The 15,991-nt window shown below is 38.9% G+C and overlaps 2 protein-coding genes across 4 annotated transcripts in view; both read left to right on the plus strand.

The window, feature by feature from the left end:
• LOC106951000 (interferon gamma receptor 1-like) overlaps window positions 1–10,425 on the plus strand; it is a 17,347-nt gene extending 6,922 nt beyond the window's left edge. The window contains exons 2-7 of one of the 2 annotated variants that reach the window (XM_015038218.1): window positions 6,614–6,745; window positions 7,098–7,277; window positions 7,429–7,598; window positions 8,356–8,518; window positions 9,827–9,942; window positions 10,027–10,425. In XM_015038218.1, the coding sequence (XP_014893704.1) occupies window positions 6,614–6,745; window positions 7,098–7,277; window positions 7,429–7,598; window positions 8,356–8,518; window positions 9,827–9,942; window positions 10,027–10,377 (1,112 nt within the window). In that variant the 3' untranslated portion in view covers window positions 10,378–10,425. Of the gene's footprint in view, window positions 1–6,613; window positions 6,746–7,092; window positions 7,278–7,428; window positions 7,599–8,355; window positions 8,519–9,826; window positions 9,943–10,026 lie in introns of both variants that reach the window. The other variant, XM_015038217.1, reaches the window with a different exon arrangement.
• Window positions 10,426–12,420: 1,995 nt separating this feature from the next.
• The window catches only part of il22ra2 (interleukin 22 receptor, alpha 2), a 13,724-nt gene continuing 10,153 nt past the window's right edge, over window positions 12,421–15,991 (plus strand). The window contains exons 1-2 of one of the 2 annotated variants that reach the window (XM_015038222.1): window positions 12,792–13,570; window positions 15,097–15,191. In XM_015038222.1, coding sequence (XP_014893708.1) covers window positions 15,116–15,191 — 76 coding nt within the window. In that variant the 5' untranslated portion in view covers window positions 12,792–13,570; window positions 15,097–15,115. Of the gene's footprint in view, window positions 15,192–15,991 lie in introns of both variants that reach the window. The other variant, XM_015038219.1, reaches the window with a different exon arrangement.

Below are 15,991 nucleotides of genomic sequence, written 5' to 3' on the forward strand. Positions count from 1 at the left end.
AAAAAACAAGAGAAAAAAGAAAAAGGGGTTGAAAGAGGGGTTTTTTCCTTTGGGGGGAAAAGTTTTTTTTTTTTTTTTTTTTTTTTTTTTTTTTTGGCATCTTAACAGAACAGAAGCCAGGTCACCACTTAACCTTTTCTTTAAAGTGAAAATGCAGTTCAGTTGTCCTGCATTTTCACTCTACTTGGATACACATTTTGATGAGCCCAAATAAAATGTCAACAAATTAGAGGATCGTAGATGTCAGCAATACTTTTGAGCGCGTTATATTAGGAAAATATCTCAAACAACTTTTTAGCTTTAGCTTTCTTACAGATCAGACTTTTTTCTTCAAAAGGTTTTCTTTATGCTGCCTGCATTACTAAATGCACATTCCAAGGGTACACAGGTAACAGGAATGTAAAGAGATGCTTTGGCAAGACTAGACAGGACGGGAAACTCGGTCTGATCTTTTTTTTTTTTTTTCCACACACTACCTGCATCAGAAATGCATCGTCTTTATACTTGGCATTACTTGGTGCTTGTGGCATTTTCCGTTACAAGTGCAGGTTTTAGGCATTTTAACCTTGGTTAAAATCATTCCACGGTTCACTCCTGTGTGCGCCGTTCAAAACCCGTGTCTGAACGCCGCTCTTCATTTGCCAGCCGTCAACATGATGATGAGTCAAACTTGGATAGGTTTCATGTTGTACATGACGTTTATACGCTCATAGTGGTGAAGACTTGTCAAAACTTGTGGATTTCAAAATGGACTCAATTTAGAGATGACCATGTGGATCGTTTACATTTTTTCCTGGACATAATTGGATCGTTAGTCATTTAAATAATGTGTTTGTTTGGATTGTGACACCCCTAGAGACTGGGGTCTCTTAATGCGACTTCGGTGAAGCCGCAGAGAGACATTATGCATCTAAAAATAAGATTGTTGTGAAAACTTTGCTTCTCCTTTTCAACTAATATTTTATGACAAATCAGTGTTGTTTGGATTTGTCACTTTACTCTGTAGTGGGATTTTTGTTTTGACCGTTTTTTTTTTTTTGTACTCTGTTATAAAATGTCCCGTCAGTCTCAAAGAATATGACTTTCAGTTTTCTTTTTCGCCTTCACTCACTTCTTACTCAGTTGCACCTGGTGGCTGGCTGCTGGTAGTTCAGCTTGCAGGTTAAAGTATTTAGCGGCTCTGTCATTTTATTGTAAAGTAAACCTTCAGTTTTTGTAGTTTAATCTGCTCTCCTGCAAGACTCAACAAAGGTAATACCTCGGTAATAATACAGAAAGTGCAATTGTAGTTTCTCAAGTCTGAACATGGTTTATTTGCAGGTAAAATTGAGATTATTTAGGATGAATTTGACTGGCAGTGTGAGGAGTCATGGCTGGTTGAATCTGAGTCAGACAGGAAGTGTGTCAGTATCAGGTGTAAACACGATCTTAGTTTCTGACTTTGAAATCTAAACATAACCACCTGCGGGTGTTTCTGTGGATCCTGGCTCTGCGGCGAAATGCTTCGGGTTTGAACCTGTGGCTTTGGTGATCCTTCCATTACAGGATTAATGGGGTGGATGCTCTTCATCTTGAACAGGACGAGATGTTTGAACCTGTGGAAAAAAGTGAGTCATACGCTGATCCCGCTAATGCCACGCTTGAAAATAAATGAGTCACCGCATAGAGATGAAACCTGTCCTCCCAGAGGATGGGGAATTTCTTAAATTGCCCGTCATTGATGGCCTGTGGAGGTTCCCCTCACGGCTTTGTCCCGTGGCCCGAATAATACCTCTGGGACGGTTTTGACGACGTCGGCAGAATCAGAGCAAAAGCACCCGATGACAAACTTGACCTGCTTGTGGTTTGACGGTTAGCAAGAAGTGAAATTCAGGTTTGAACACAAGCGTTACCTTAGTGAACTCTGTAAGTGATGTGAAAGCGGAAAGTAAAACCAAAAATGGAGCAACTGAAATAATAATTTGGTAATTAATGTGAGTCATGAGGACATTTCATCTGTGAAACTGAACTAAAAGATGGTTGAAATGAGAAGCTAATGGAAAAAAAACTAAGAACTTCTTACTCGGGCATAAATGTTTAATTGGAAGTCTTTCTTTTTTTCTTTTCCAAGTTAATATGCTGCTTCTAGTGTTTCTTAAAGGAACAGTTTCTGTGCTTCGAGCAGAAATGCACCAATTAATCGGCCAAATATTTGAATTATTCAAATTACCCAAATTTCATTTATCCCTATTCATTGAATGCTTCAAAGCTAAAGATTCCCATAAGTTCTGCGACATCCAATTATTTTTTATTTAAATGATTAAACAACTGGTCAAAGGTTAGATGTGTGTTTGGTCGCATGAATGGGGATAATTGAACAATTCCTACATCCATCAAGAGCATGCAGCTTCTTTTTTCTACTATAATCTTAACAGGCTTAGCAAAAAAAAAAAAAAAAGTGCATTGTAAGGTAGGATGTCAGAAAATTTGACTGCTAAGTTTAAACAGTACAAGTTGTCTTTCGGGGGCCGTTTTCATTTCCGTTCGTCATATTTGTCGTCTACTGTACATGCATGAAAGGATGAGAACCATAAAAAAAAAGTTCAAAGCGTTACAGTTTTGTGTTGCTATGACGTTGGTCTTATCTGATCTTAACGGGATGCAGCAGGTTTGCAGACTTCCTGGTGTGAACAGAGGCAGAGGCAGAGGTGTGACAGCATCAGGCTTAAATGACTGACATGATTATTATGTGTGAATTTAAATCTGTCCAACTGGAAAATGAATGTATTAAATTCCTGAAACAGGGGAGGCTGTTTAGTTTGCAGTGAATTGTTCTGGGTCTTTCACAGGCGTCGTATCTTTCATGTTCATCAGTGTTTGTCATTTGTAGGTTCGTTGCAGATGAACTCATTTTTGTTCTTCCACACAGAAACAACCTCTTTCTTTTAAAAGCCTCATTTCATCGAGATGTTGAACCCGAACCACATTAAAAAAATAATCTAACTTTTAGTTTTGTTTGTGGCCTGTTGTCCGAAGGCATTCTTTCCTCTCTTCTGCTGTTTGTTCACAGTGATGTGGTCAAAGTTTCTTCTAACATTTGCGTCTCAGCCGGCACAGAAATTGTGGAGGAAGTCTCATGTGATTTGGTATCGAACAAAGGAAGGAAGTTGGGGAGCGCTGCTGGGAGACGTGCCGATGTTCAGTTCTGCATTGACACGTCTTCAATCGTTACCCAAGTGTCTGCTGGGTAATGGCTCAGTGAATGTGCCTGAAGCAGAACTATGAGTTTGTGTTTTAAATGCTTGTTTTACGTCACTTTTTTACATTGCACAATTGCTTGTGCATGTCAAGATTCTGTGCAGGACTATCGGGACAAACTTCCCTGATGACGATGGAGGACATTTTTTGTCATTTTGTTGCAAAGCACTTGCTGGGAACACTCGTCTTTTTAGAAACTGATGCCATCTGCTTTCTCTTCCTGCTTCTGTTAGACTTTTTTTTTTTTTTGGATTGAAACAGTGGTTCTCCACTGGTTTAGATCGAGTCCTGCCTCAGAGGAGAAAACAAGATGCTGTTGAATAAGAAAAATTAGATTTAGTCAGCAGTGTTCATTTAAGTTATTTTCTCAGGATGTATGAAGAAGTAAATGAACTGTTTTTGTCCAGTTTCCCCCCCCCCTTCCCTCAGTATAGAAACATGAGGTTTATGTTAGAGCTGAATGGATGTTTTTAGTCCAAATAAACTGCTTCACCAGCCTATTAAAAAAAAAGCAGAAATCATTTAGAGAACCAAACAGTAACTTGGTTCAAAGATGGAAGTTGATCTATAGAACTCAGCATTTTCTATTGAGTTCTTGGCCTCCAAATTTTATTGCGATCAGCATTTGTGGCATTACAGTATTATAAATGTTGCACTGTGTCCATGGTCACAGTTCAGAGAGGCTTAACGTACGTTCAGTTTTTAACCTGTTGAAACGAGGCTTTGGCGTCACGTTTAGAAAAGCTGAAATATAAATTAGAGAAATGAAATTACAAGATAAACAAAATTGGCATATTATCCTGGTAATAATATAATGGTCTGAAAAGTTTGTCTTGTTTCATTTTGTCTAAACCAAAAGATTTTCACGTCCCCCTTTTTAAATTGTCAGGATTTTCCCCCCGCCTGAATAAGGAAGGGAACATTAACGGTATATTACGCCAACTGCAGGAAAACGAATGCCGTGTATGAAACCACTTGTTTAAAAAGAGCGGAGCTCATCGGCGTACTGTGGTAGCAATATTAGGTATTTTTAAAGGATGTTACCCGTTTTTTCCAGTACAAGTAATTCAGTTTTAGGTACTTTTAGCTGTGCTAAAAGTACCTAAAACTCACTAAAGTACCTGTAGTGGTGATTCCTCATCACTACACTTAGGAAAGTGGCAGCAGCAAAACTACGTTCTGTAGCAAATGAATTTGTTGGCTAACAAGGCATTTAAGGTGAACGTCATGCGCTTTAAATTAATTAACTATTCGGTACTAGTTGAGTAAATGCTGATTTTGGTTTTCTCTCTGTGGCGACAGATAATGTTTCTAATATTAAACATCTAAAGTGTTAACTAACACAGAGCGCTTGGTAACACTTTATTTGAAGGGGGTTGAATAAGACTGTCATGACACTGTCATAAACATGACATAACACCTGTCATGAACATCAATAAGTCTTCATGAATATTTATGACTGTTGTCATAAAGCGTCATTCGGTAAATTATGACACTTTTAATACAAAGTTGACATTATTCAAAATGTCTTTGTTATGACAACTTGTCATTAACCAGGAAATCATTACTGATATAAATTTGTTATAAAAGTATTACTGATTGTACTTTAAAAATTAGGTAACTTTATGTTATTAAAGGTAAAGTTTAAACAGATTTCCTGGTTAATGTCAAGTTGTCATAACAAAGACATTTTGAATAATGTCAACTTTGTATTAAGTGTCATAATTTACCGAATGACGCTTTATGACAACAGTCATAAATATTCATGAAGGCTTATTTATGTTTATGACGGTGTCATGTCAGTCTTATTCAACCCCCTTCAAATAAAGTGTTACCGAACGCTTTCCTCCAGACTTCAAGGAGCATAAGTTCAGATTGACAGTGGTATATTACCTGTGTGTGTGTGTGTGTGTGTGTGGTTGAATCTTGTGGTTGACAGCTTCAGCCGCTAACTTTAGTGCTGTGGTTATCACTTTTTTTTTTTTTTTTTACAGTGTATGACTGAGTTCCCACTCAACCCCTCTAACATCTACACTGAACATGCTTTCTTTTGTTTTGATTTGTTTTTTTCCCTGTGGTGGATCTTATTTATGTCGTGCTTAAGATCACAAGAGGAAACGAAACTGAAAGGTGTTTTTATTTCTTCTTCATATGTTTGTGATTCATAAAAGCGTGGGTGGAAAATCTGTAACTCATGTGACAGAAATTACAGAAAATGGCCAAAGTCCAGCTGAACAATGAATAAACTGATACGCTTCTCTTTCCCTTCATTATTATTTTCACAGCTCTTGTCTCTAAGATAGTTAAGCACGGCTTCCCTCTTCATAAATCACAGTAAATAAGTGAAAGCAAGTAGAGGGCAATCTCAGTCTACTGAAGCGTGGGCGCTGTTTTTGAATAGATGCAAGTGTTACAGGACTTTGTCAGCCTGATTATGAAGAATTGACTCTTCACATTAATTTTATAATGATGGTGCAAATTAAAATACAAAACTCGGCAAGGGAGTTGCCGGCAGCTGCCTGGCTGGAGGGAAGGTGGCAGTCTGCTTCTGCTGCTTTGTTTTAGAGGAAGTTTGTTTTCTCGGACAATGTTGGGAAGTTGCACCAAGGCTGTGGCTCTTCTGTAGGTCACAATGTCTTAAGATATTTTATTTATGGTCTAACAAAGTGCAGTAAATCAAGAGCTCATGTTGGACTTCTTTGGTTTGGGAGAAAACTACAGATGCCTCTAAAAATTAGAATGTCATAAAAAAAAATTCTATATTTTTAATCCTATTAGAAAGTGAAACTTTATCTCTCTGTTGATTATTTATTATTGATAATAATGAATCAATATTAGTTTGACTTTCTGGAACTTAATTTAAAAAAATACAATATTTATGATATCAACACTTTTGAATCTGTGCACTTGAAAATCTATGCATCGGTTTTCCAACACTGCCCTCTGGTGGTGAACTCATCAAACGTGTCAGAGTCTGTATACAAAGGAGCTAAATGTATTGGATCATCAAAAAGTTTAGATTTCAGCAGTTCAATTCAAAAGTTGAAACCTTGCCTAATTTAATTCATGTTTTTATTTCAGTTAATTTTGATGGCTGTGGTTTTCAGCTCAACGCAAACCTTCAAAATGCGTCAACAGTGTCTGGAAAAGTGTCCAAACACTCATATTATATTTCATTTTATTCTGAAAAACAGTGTTTTAGGTTTTTATGTGCTGTAATGAATCTGCTGCACACATTCATCTTTAACAGTTTAGCTAAGACCTGTAAGCTGTGACTCTTTGATATTAAAAGTTATGACTTTATCATTTTAGATGTGTCTGATCATCCAGCTCCTCATCATGTCTGCAGTCTGATCTGTGTTTTGTGTTTCCACAGTGGCTCCTCCGACCAACGTGACCCTAACCTGCCGCAACCTGCAGAACATTTTGTCCTGGAATTATGATAACGATGTTCCTGGGGTTAGATTCAAAGTTTCAATCCGCTCTACAGCAAAAATATCAGGGTACTTTTTATGTCTCTATATTGGTTCTGCTTTATCACAATATATTTTCATGACATTTTTTTTTCCCACAATCTAATCGGTACAAAAATTACACTAGACGTATATTTGTTGTTTTTAACTAAATATCCGTAGTTGTCACCCTGTCCTGCATTTTATTTAGCTCATTAACTTACAAATTAGAACAGTGCGCCAGTATATAAGAAGGTGAGTAAATGGTTTTAGGTTAGAAAACTGCATTTAAATACAGAACAAAATAATTTTTTCAGGTTGCTCTTTCCCCTTTAACTGTTCAGTTGTCTCTTCCACCCAAAGCTTCAAGTAATGTTCTGTTTTTTGTCCTTTTTCTCACCAGTTGCCCTAAAAAAATGTGGGTTAACGAATCTTCTTCTCGACAAGCAGATCTTTCGCTTCTGTCAGATCCAGATATTATGTACCTTGTCGATGTAAAGGCTGTACTGGGGAAAGATGAGTCTGTTTCGTCTCCAGAGGATGGCATCGAATTTTCCTATTTCTCCAGTGCTCTGAGTGGTCAGAAATGTAAGTATATTCAAGAAGTAACAAAACTATCAGAGCAGCCCAGAGACCCCGTACTGAAGGCTCCAGGCTGCTGGGGTCTTTTTTTTCTCCCCAGTGTGATTAAAGTGTGTGTGTGTGTGTGTGTGTGTAATGATCCTTCGTCGTTTCTCAGGTCTTTTGGATATCCCACCCGTTGACATCACTACCCAGGACCAGCACCACATGCTGGTAGAGTTCAAGCATCCCTGGCTGGTGTACAAGGACGGGCTGTATAGATGTAACGCACAGAAGAAGAAGAACGAACTACCAAACTTTAAGTACACCATCAATGTGGTTGGCCAGGTGAGACTGCTCCCTCCCAGTTTGGTCTTTTTGCCTTTAACTTTCATCTCTCCAATAATAATAAGATTATGAACAATTCCCTTCTGGTTTTCGACCTCTCCACAGTAAACGGCTCCAATAAAAATCACAATCTCCTACTTTCATCTAACTACTGTCGTCATACTGGACTTGAATTCAGCCTTTATGTCAAAGGATCCTCTGTCAATGAGGATGTGATGTCCACATCTTCATTGACGCATTGACAGACGTCCTCTGTGAATGCGAATGTCTCATTCACGGATGACATCTGTCAATGACTTCATTGTTTCTCTCAGTGACGGCGTGTGGGAGAAACACACCCTGTCATTGGAAGGGGTGTTTTTACTCCCACACACCCCTTCACTGGTTCATCTCCCACCATTCCAACCATTCTCAGCACATCTACCAAACATTGGGAAGCAAACTATTCCCAACATTCTTCTATTTCTTCTGGTGTACCACTAGGCTCAGTACTTGACCACCTTCTATTCATCATTTACCTCCTTCCCCTTGGTCATCAGAAAACGCAGTGCAGACTTCCATTGTTATCCCGACAACATCCAACTCTATATCTCGTCCAACCATTGCTGCTTACACAAGCAAATATTGATGTTTGAATCTGCCTTCGCAGAAGCAACTGTGCAGAACTGCTTAGAAACCATTTGCTTTAGTTTTCTGTTTTACCTACAGTATCACTCTGTCAGTCTTATTAAAACGGTCCTGCTGTCTGTTCTTGAAGGATAAGCCCCACTCCTCTGACTGTGAGGAGGATGAGTGCAAGATCAGACTGCAAGTGGACATGAAGCAGGACAAACACTGTCTGAAAATCAATGGAGAGCTCGAACTGATGACTGTGGTGACCACAAAGGAATTCTGCACCGAGAAAGCCCCACCGCCTCTCAGTTGAGTAACGTTTCATTTGTTTCATTCATATAAGTTATGATGGTCAAAACTTTTTTGGCAATATCAAACCATGAACGATTTAAATAGATCAGCACAACTAACATTAAACTCAAAAAGACACTTTTAAAGCCTACCTCCATCTCAAAAATGCGTATTCAGTTCTGATCTGCTGCAGATGTGTTTCATAGTCAGACACCAGCATCCCACTCCATATGGGTAAAAGCCTCCAGTTCATTTATATTGCAGGGGCTTTTTTTTTTTTTTGTGCTGCAGCTATTTTTTTTAAACATCTTTGCTGAGATTTTAAGTCGGGCAGGAAAGACTGGCACTTCCAGGACTTGTTCTGAACCTGAGCCTGGTGGGCTTTGAGCTGCGCTTGGGATTGCTTGATCCTGTCTCATCAAAATTTCTCTCAGGATTTCCCAACACATAACTGAATCCATCTTTTCCTCCACATGTTGCTGATTTCCTGTGACACCAGTGAGCAACCAGTGAGCAACCGCCATTGCTTCACCGCTGACTTGGTGTTTTCACCTCTATCTCCATTCTTCTCTGGGGAGAAGAATCTACTGATGATGATGAACTTTATTTAAAAAGGGACAATGCACAGCTCAAACATAAATGTCACCATTTGATGCTCTGTACCAGACTACAGCAAAAGCTAATTTGTATCTGTAGAAAGCTCCAGTTTTGTTACATTGTGTGACGATTCCTCTTTCCGCCACCAGATGGCGTAGTTTGTATTTCTAAAACTTGCTAACTTGTATTTTGTAACTGAACGCTCCTTTGTCTCTGTGTCCTCTCTTGTTTGTGCGTGGTGACGGACAAACTTATGCTTTTATCGAATATTATATTTAAGGGGTGAATAGTTTTGAGCCAATGGGATTCATTGTAAGCAGTATTTGGTATTTTACTGTGGAGGAAATTGTGAAGACCAGTTTTGCTGTTCCTATCTGAGCAACTTTGACTGAAAGCAAATTGTAGTTGATTCTGTAAGAAAAAACTTAAGTATCAAAAATGAGAAACGAAGAAATGGAAAGTTGCTCAAAATTTTTTTTAATTTTAACCATTTAAAAGATCTCTGTATTGATAAAGAGACTGACAGAAAGAAAAGCTTCCTTTTCACCATTTATAGTTTTGCTCAGTGTTTTGCACATAAAGTCGCAAAAAAATATGACAACAACATGGCAAAAGGTTCAAGTGGTCCAAATGTTTTTTAATCTTGTCCAAGTCCACTTTTATCAAGGTACCCAGACTTCCAGCTGCTGCTGGCTATAACTTTGCGTTTCTTCTTCTGCTTTGTTTAGATCGCACTGGCCTCATTGCTGGCATCACCATCGCCATCCTGGCAGCACTGGCTGTAATTGCCGTCATGGTTTTCTGGAAACAGACGAGACCCACCCTGGTTAAAATCAATTCTTTAGTACGTTCAGTCGATCAGAGCTCATCTGAACGGATGATTGTCTGTTCCAGCACTAACCTTGTTTTTTTTTCTCATCTGTTTTAGGTGATCCGTAAAACAAACAAGCCAGAGTTTCAACACCTTCCCGATGTTCCCAGTCCTGTGACAGTGAGCCCTTTCCCGATGCCTCCCGAAGATCCGCCTGTGAAACCCGTCATCATTCCAAAGACTGATGAAGACTACGACCAACGCATCAAGTTGTCACCCAACAACCAGGCTTTTACTGAAGAGCGAGAGGAAGAGAGCACGTCTGATGACCCGTACATGAGCGGGCAAAAACTGGACAGTGACTCTGAAGAGCCAGACTTCATAGAGATAATCCCCTCTCCTTACGAGTGCCGCGGGGTGGTGGTGGAGTTGGCTCCCGAGGACCGCGCTGAGGGATACCGGGCCTGATTAATTGGTTTGATCTAAAAGAAAAGATTAACAATTTAATAACGGGGGGGGGGTCCTTCTCCTTCTCTTCACTTCTTGATTGTGAAAATACGAAGGCCTACGGACTAGAAAACCTAACTGTATTTTCATACAGAGCCAAAATCACAGCTCATCCACTAGTAGTATCTAGCTGAGAATCATTATCACACAGCGACACCTGCTGGCTGGATACTAGCATTACCACATTTAATTAGCTATGAGCGCAGCAGGAAAACAAAATCCTTTTAATTGCACTTTTTGTATATACTTTTTTTTTACTGCTGGTGTTAGAGTAGCAAGTTACAGTAAGATTTCAAATCACCTCTTAGCTTTAATTCTAGTGACTTTCGTTGTGTCGACTGCAGGTGATCTGAATTAGTTTTTCAGCACTTGCCATAATCAGAAACCTGTGAACGGAGATGTAGATTTTCTGAACGGTGCAGCTTCTTTCTTATATGTATAATAATTGGCTAAGTGGGAGTGTTTTTGTGCCTTTTATAATCAGTGCTTTACTGAGGTGAAACTAAAGATTAATGAAATTTTGGAGAATCATGAAAGTTGATGTCATTAAGGGACGCAGGTGCCGATCTTTGTCGAAGTGGGAAGTTTAAAACTTTGAGTGGGTCTTTTCTACGTTATCCAGCTGACTCAGCACTTTATTCCCTCATTAGCTCCTAATCTGAGGTTTTTACCAACCTATCAGCAAATCTCTCTTCCTTGCGCAGGTAGAGGAAGGAGAAGCAATAATGGCAATCCCGGAAATATTGTATAAAAATATTAACTGGGAGATCATCTTTAGGCAAAAATGAGACGCAGGAAAGTCTGGAATCCAGATCAGATTATGGGATTGTGAATGTTCGTCCCTCGCTCTATAAGACCAGCCAGTAAAGTCGCGCGAACTGAGGCTGCACGAGGTCGTTGAAATGCGCGATTGTGACGTTGTTGCTGAATATTCGTCCATTTTTATTTTCCCTTTTATTGTTTCCCCACTTCTGTCGGTGAGCTTCAGCGCCACAGACACTAAAGACATGCGTCAGCTGTGAGCTTCAGGGACCGGAAATGGATTAAATCAGACATTTTGCTTCCAACCAGTCATTGTATTATTCAACTCCACTGTAAACTGATATGTTGACAAATATGGTTGTGCCAACATTGGTTTTAATCTCCCAGCAGTTAGCTGAACATGTATTATTAAAGATGCATTCGGCTCACAGGATTTTAGTAATAAGTTATTCAGGTTTTTATTTTTCCCTGTCTTTCCCCAATGGGGTAAACATTTTTTTTATAAATGTCGAGCTGTGCGTTAGAGAATCTTTATAAATCTCTAAATTTTTAACTCTAAAAAACTGTGGAATAGCCCTTTATTTTCTTGATACTAACAGAAAGTACCAAAGTTGGAGCACCTTGTTTTTCATATTTTAAATTTAAACGACCTTCATTCTTCTTCTGTGTTGAAGGGTGAACGCCAGAAACATTTGACCCAGCTGCATGCCATGCCTTGTGATAAACCTGCTTCAGCTGTTTTATCTCGTCCTGATTTAAATATGCAATGATGGTGTTGGATCTGCCCTACCTTTTCACATACCTCTTGTTTTTATTTCCACTCCATTAATGTTTCAGCTTCAGCACTCCGATAGCTGAGTTTTGTTTTTGGTTCAAACTCGAGGCTAATTCATTTTCATGCTGCTGAGGAGTTGCACTATGATTTCTTAAGATTATATTTTTCTTTAATTTTTTATTTTTGATTCCCTCACTTGTAGAGAATGAGCCACTTTTTTAAACAATCGTCAACCTCTGACTCAGTAAGGCGTACCTGCTTGATAATTTCCCCCAGGAGAAGGAAAACCCAAAGAACTCGTCCATTGTGAATATAAAGTCATGTCAGTCGTTTTCATTTCAAAAGATTTTCCATGCTCGACTTTTCTTCACCTTCCCAAGTGGCTGGATTTGATGTGTGTCTCACTGAGCCCAGCGGTTAGCCAGCGTTAGCTAGCGGAGCCCGAAGGCTGGCGTGAAGCTGAGGGGTAGAGCTGCCAACTTGACATAAAGTACCGTAAATACTTTACCGGTGGAAACAGAATCCATTAATATCCAACGGTCAGTTCATGACGTCTGGGACAGAGAAAAAATGTGTGACTTTAATGTTTGCGAGACGTCGCTGCTCGCCTCGTTACAGTTGAACGTAATCTGTGTCAGGTTTCTGTGCCTTCAGGAAGTTACTGTGATAAAACGGTTTGAAATAAGCGCTTTATTGATCTTGTTAGTTTTATTGTTTTGGAAGTGGCATGCATTTTGTTGTTTATTTAACAGAGTCTGACATACCGTCTGGAAGTTTCTACAGGGGGAATACACACGAGATAAGAGACTGAAACTTTAGCTAGCAGCAGTGATTTAGAGCATAGAAATGTTTTTTTTTTTTTTTTTTTTTTTTTGTAGCAGTTTTTGTGTTTTAGGCAATAACAGGAAAACACTCAAATCCCAGAATACATGTGACAGCTTGAGCGCAGCTCTGAAAATCCAGCAAAGACTTAAACTACAGGATTCAGCCGAACCTCAACCGATGCAGATTCGAAATATTCCAAAACGTCGATTGAAATTTAAGTTGAAGTTGCACGTAAAGGTTTCTTTGCTTACTTTGTGTCTTCTGAAGCCCAAATAAGAAACTTTTGTTGCAGAATCACAGAAAGCTTTCTCTAAAATTAGTTCGACTGTTAAACCAACCAGTGTGCTGCTTCGGAGTCGCATGCTAGCCGAGCGGCACGGCCTTTGACTGCTCCCCTCCACATTGTGGTTGCATGAAAAACTTCACAACATACTCAGAAATAAGTCTGGACTTATAAGTGTTGCTCACAACTTCCAGCTTGCTGTTTGTTCATCACCGTCTCTGTGGTTTCACTCGCATTTCAATGTTTCACGTACACAAAAATGCATGCTTGTGTTTTTTTGTTTTTGTTTTGTTTGAGTTTTGTTCGATTTGAGTTTATTAAAAAATGATGTCATTCTCATTTCTCTCATGTCTGAGTCTTTTCACTTTAATGAAGGGAAGTTGGCATTTCGATAAAGTGAGCCTCCAGATTACTTTATCGAAACCAGGGCCTAAACTCACGTCAGGCCCTGGTTTAAGGGAAGAACCGTGGCTCCCATTACAGGTCATGACATTTGAATGCTCCATGCGGTTCGTTCCTCTTACGCCGTGTGACGGGGAAGACGTTTTGTCTGCTTTTGGATTTGTTTCTTTCCTTCCTTTTTTTTTTTTTTTTTTTCATTGTCTGATCGTTGATATGTCCATATTAGTGCTTCCTGTGCCAGAACTCATTACGTGCATTATCTTTTTAATTGGCGGGCATCTGGTCAGAGTTTCTTGTAATCTGCAGCAATTACTAACCAGCTTTGTCATTGAACCACCATTACAGATCATTACAAATAAACTGCCTACAAACCTTGTATGTCCAGAACTGATTAACTTTTTTTCTTTTTTTTTTTCAGCACTTTGACAAAACAACATAAAGTAGTGCATAGTTGTGAAGTTGGCAACACAGTTTGACAAAGACTGTATGAAGTTTAAAGTGTGTTTGTATTTACTGTTGCTGTGGTTGCAAGTGGCTTTGGGTTTCGTCATCACCTTCTTTGCACATCTACACGTTAAACGTTTGTTTTCTCATTCAGCAATTGTATTTAAGTCTCTACTTTGACTAGGACATTCTTATAAGTAAATGGTCTTTGATCTAAACCAGGTGTCTGCAACTTTTAAAATTCAAAAAGCCATTTTTTGTTACCTCAGTCCAGTTAAATAGAACTCATTTAGAGCCGTTTCCCTTTAAAAAAGGAAAACTTCTTTATAAGCGCAATTTTATGGATGCATTTTTTCTTTTTTCTTTTTTTGCTTGGGTGAATGTTTACAAAAAAAATTGCAACCTAATCAGAAAAAATAGATGAAAGGAATATAAGACTAACACTTTAGGTATGACTCAGCAATTCAGTTACTGTATTTCGTAAAAATACAGTAACTGAATTAGCTAAAGTTACTAGTAAGCCGTTGAGGGAAGGTCCAAACTGACTCCTGATCCGAACCAGTCCGTTTTCCTTCCTGTGCCGTTCCGGTCGAGTCTAATCTCGAAGCCGACTGTAGAACAACGGTCTGGTTTTTACCGGCCCAGCAGTTCTCCAACAGTGAACTTTACAGCTTTAATCATCCTGCTTATTAGGAATTAGGTAATATAGATGTAACGTTTTTATTAGTATATGGTCAAACTCTTTATAATCCCTCAAACAGTGAAGTAACATTTTATCAGTGCATCAATTACTATAAAGAGTCAGAGCAAACACTCCTACTGCTTTAAAAATAAAACACACCTAGACTTCTTCAGTACCACTGTGCTGCTAAATGCACTTTTGTCAATCATCTTTTCAAATATAATTATTGGATGCTCTCAGAACCAACTGTGGGGGGGAAACGGTTCACACAGCTCCAGCCTGTACAACTCTGACTGAATACGGGGGAAAGTTTTCTTCACCTATGAAGATCAGCTAACATCTGAAAACATCTACCTTAACTAGATGACGTGTTTTCTAGTCTCTCTATTTAACATTACATGTTTCTAGACTGATCCATTTAAGAGCTCTGGTGTGTTTAGGGTTTCTGCTGCCGGACGGATCTACTGTGACTTTCTTTTAAACGGTTGTTTTCATCTGTGACTGCAGCTAATCCAGCGTAGTCACCATGGGCCCATTGACTGCTGCTCTGAATAAAGTTCTCCTGGATCAGCCTGTGAGTTCAGGTCCACACACACGTCTTGGTAGGTATACAGTTCAGACATTTTTTTTTTTTCCTCCTATGAGTTTCAGATTAGTTAAAATTTACAGAATGAAAAGCTTAACACCTTTATTTACTTCTCCACAATGTTCTCCCTGATCGGTTTGTCTTCTCTCTTCAAAAGGAGTTGCATGCCTTATTTTAAAGATTTTTATTTGAGAAAAAAAAAAAGTTAACCACTTTGGCTGGACATTGGTACATTAAAATGCAGAGATTTGTGATTGACAACAGAAGAGAAAAGTTCATTGGTGTGAATTCTGCAAAGCTTTAATGTTTCAAGCATTAAAGCTGCAGTATTAAAATTTTTTTTTATTTTTTTTACATACTTGTTTAAACTGTCGATGTAACAGCATAAGACATAATCTGCAAAAAGATCGATCTCTACCTGTACCTCCTTCCTGAGCTGCTATTATCCTCTGAAGAAACGCACCGCTCCCGACCAAAAGCAACCAATCAGAGCCAGGAAGAGGGTCTGCTGCTAAAGGCCGAGAAACGACTTACTGTTACAGAAAAAACTGTTTATCTGCTGTCATTGGCGGCCATGCTAACTAGCCTAGCATTTGTAAAAGGCTATGCCAGCTACAGCCACAACAGCAGGGAGGCTTGATGGGGATGAGCAGCGCCACACAAGATTGTGATTGACACCTCCTGGCTCTGATTGGTTGTTTCTAGTTAGCTGGATGAAGGAAAAGTTTTTTTTTTTTTTTTTTTTTTTCCCCCCAAAATTTTCCTAAAAAACAAAAAACGGGGACAAATTTAAAAAAAGAAAAAAAAAATTTTTTT

This window comes from Poecilia latipinna, unplaced genomic scaffold, assembly GCF_001443285.1.
Source record: "Poecilia latipinna isolate Pla-1442-1.1 unplaced genomic scaffold, P_latipinna-1.0 Scaffold434, whole genome shotgun sequence".
In the NCBI taxonomy this organism is placed as follows: Eukaryota; Metazoa; Chordata; class Actinopteri; order Cyprinodontiformes; family Poeciliidae; genus Poecilia; species Poecilia latipinna.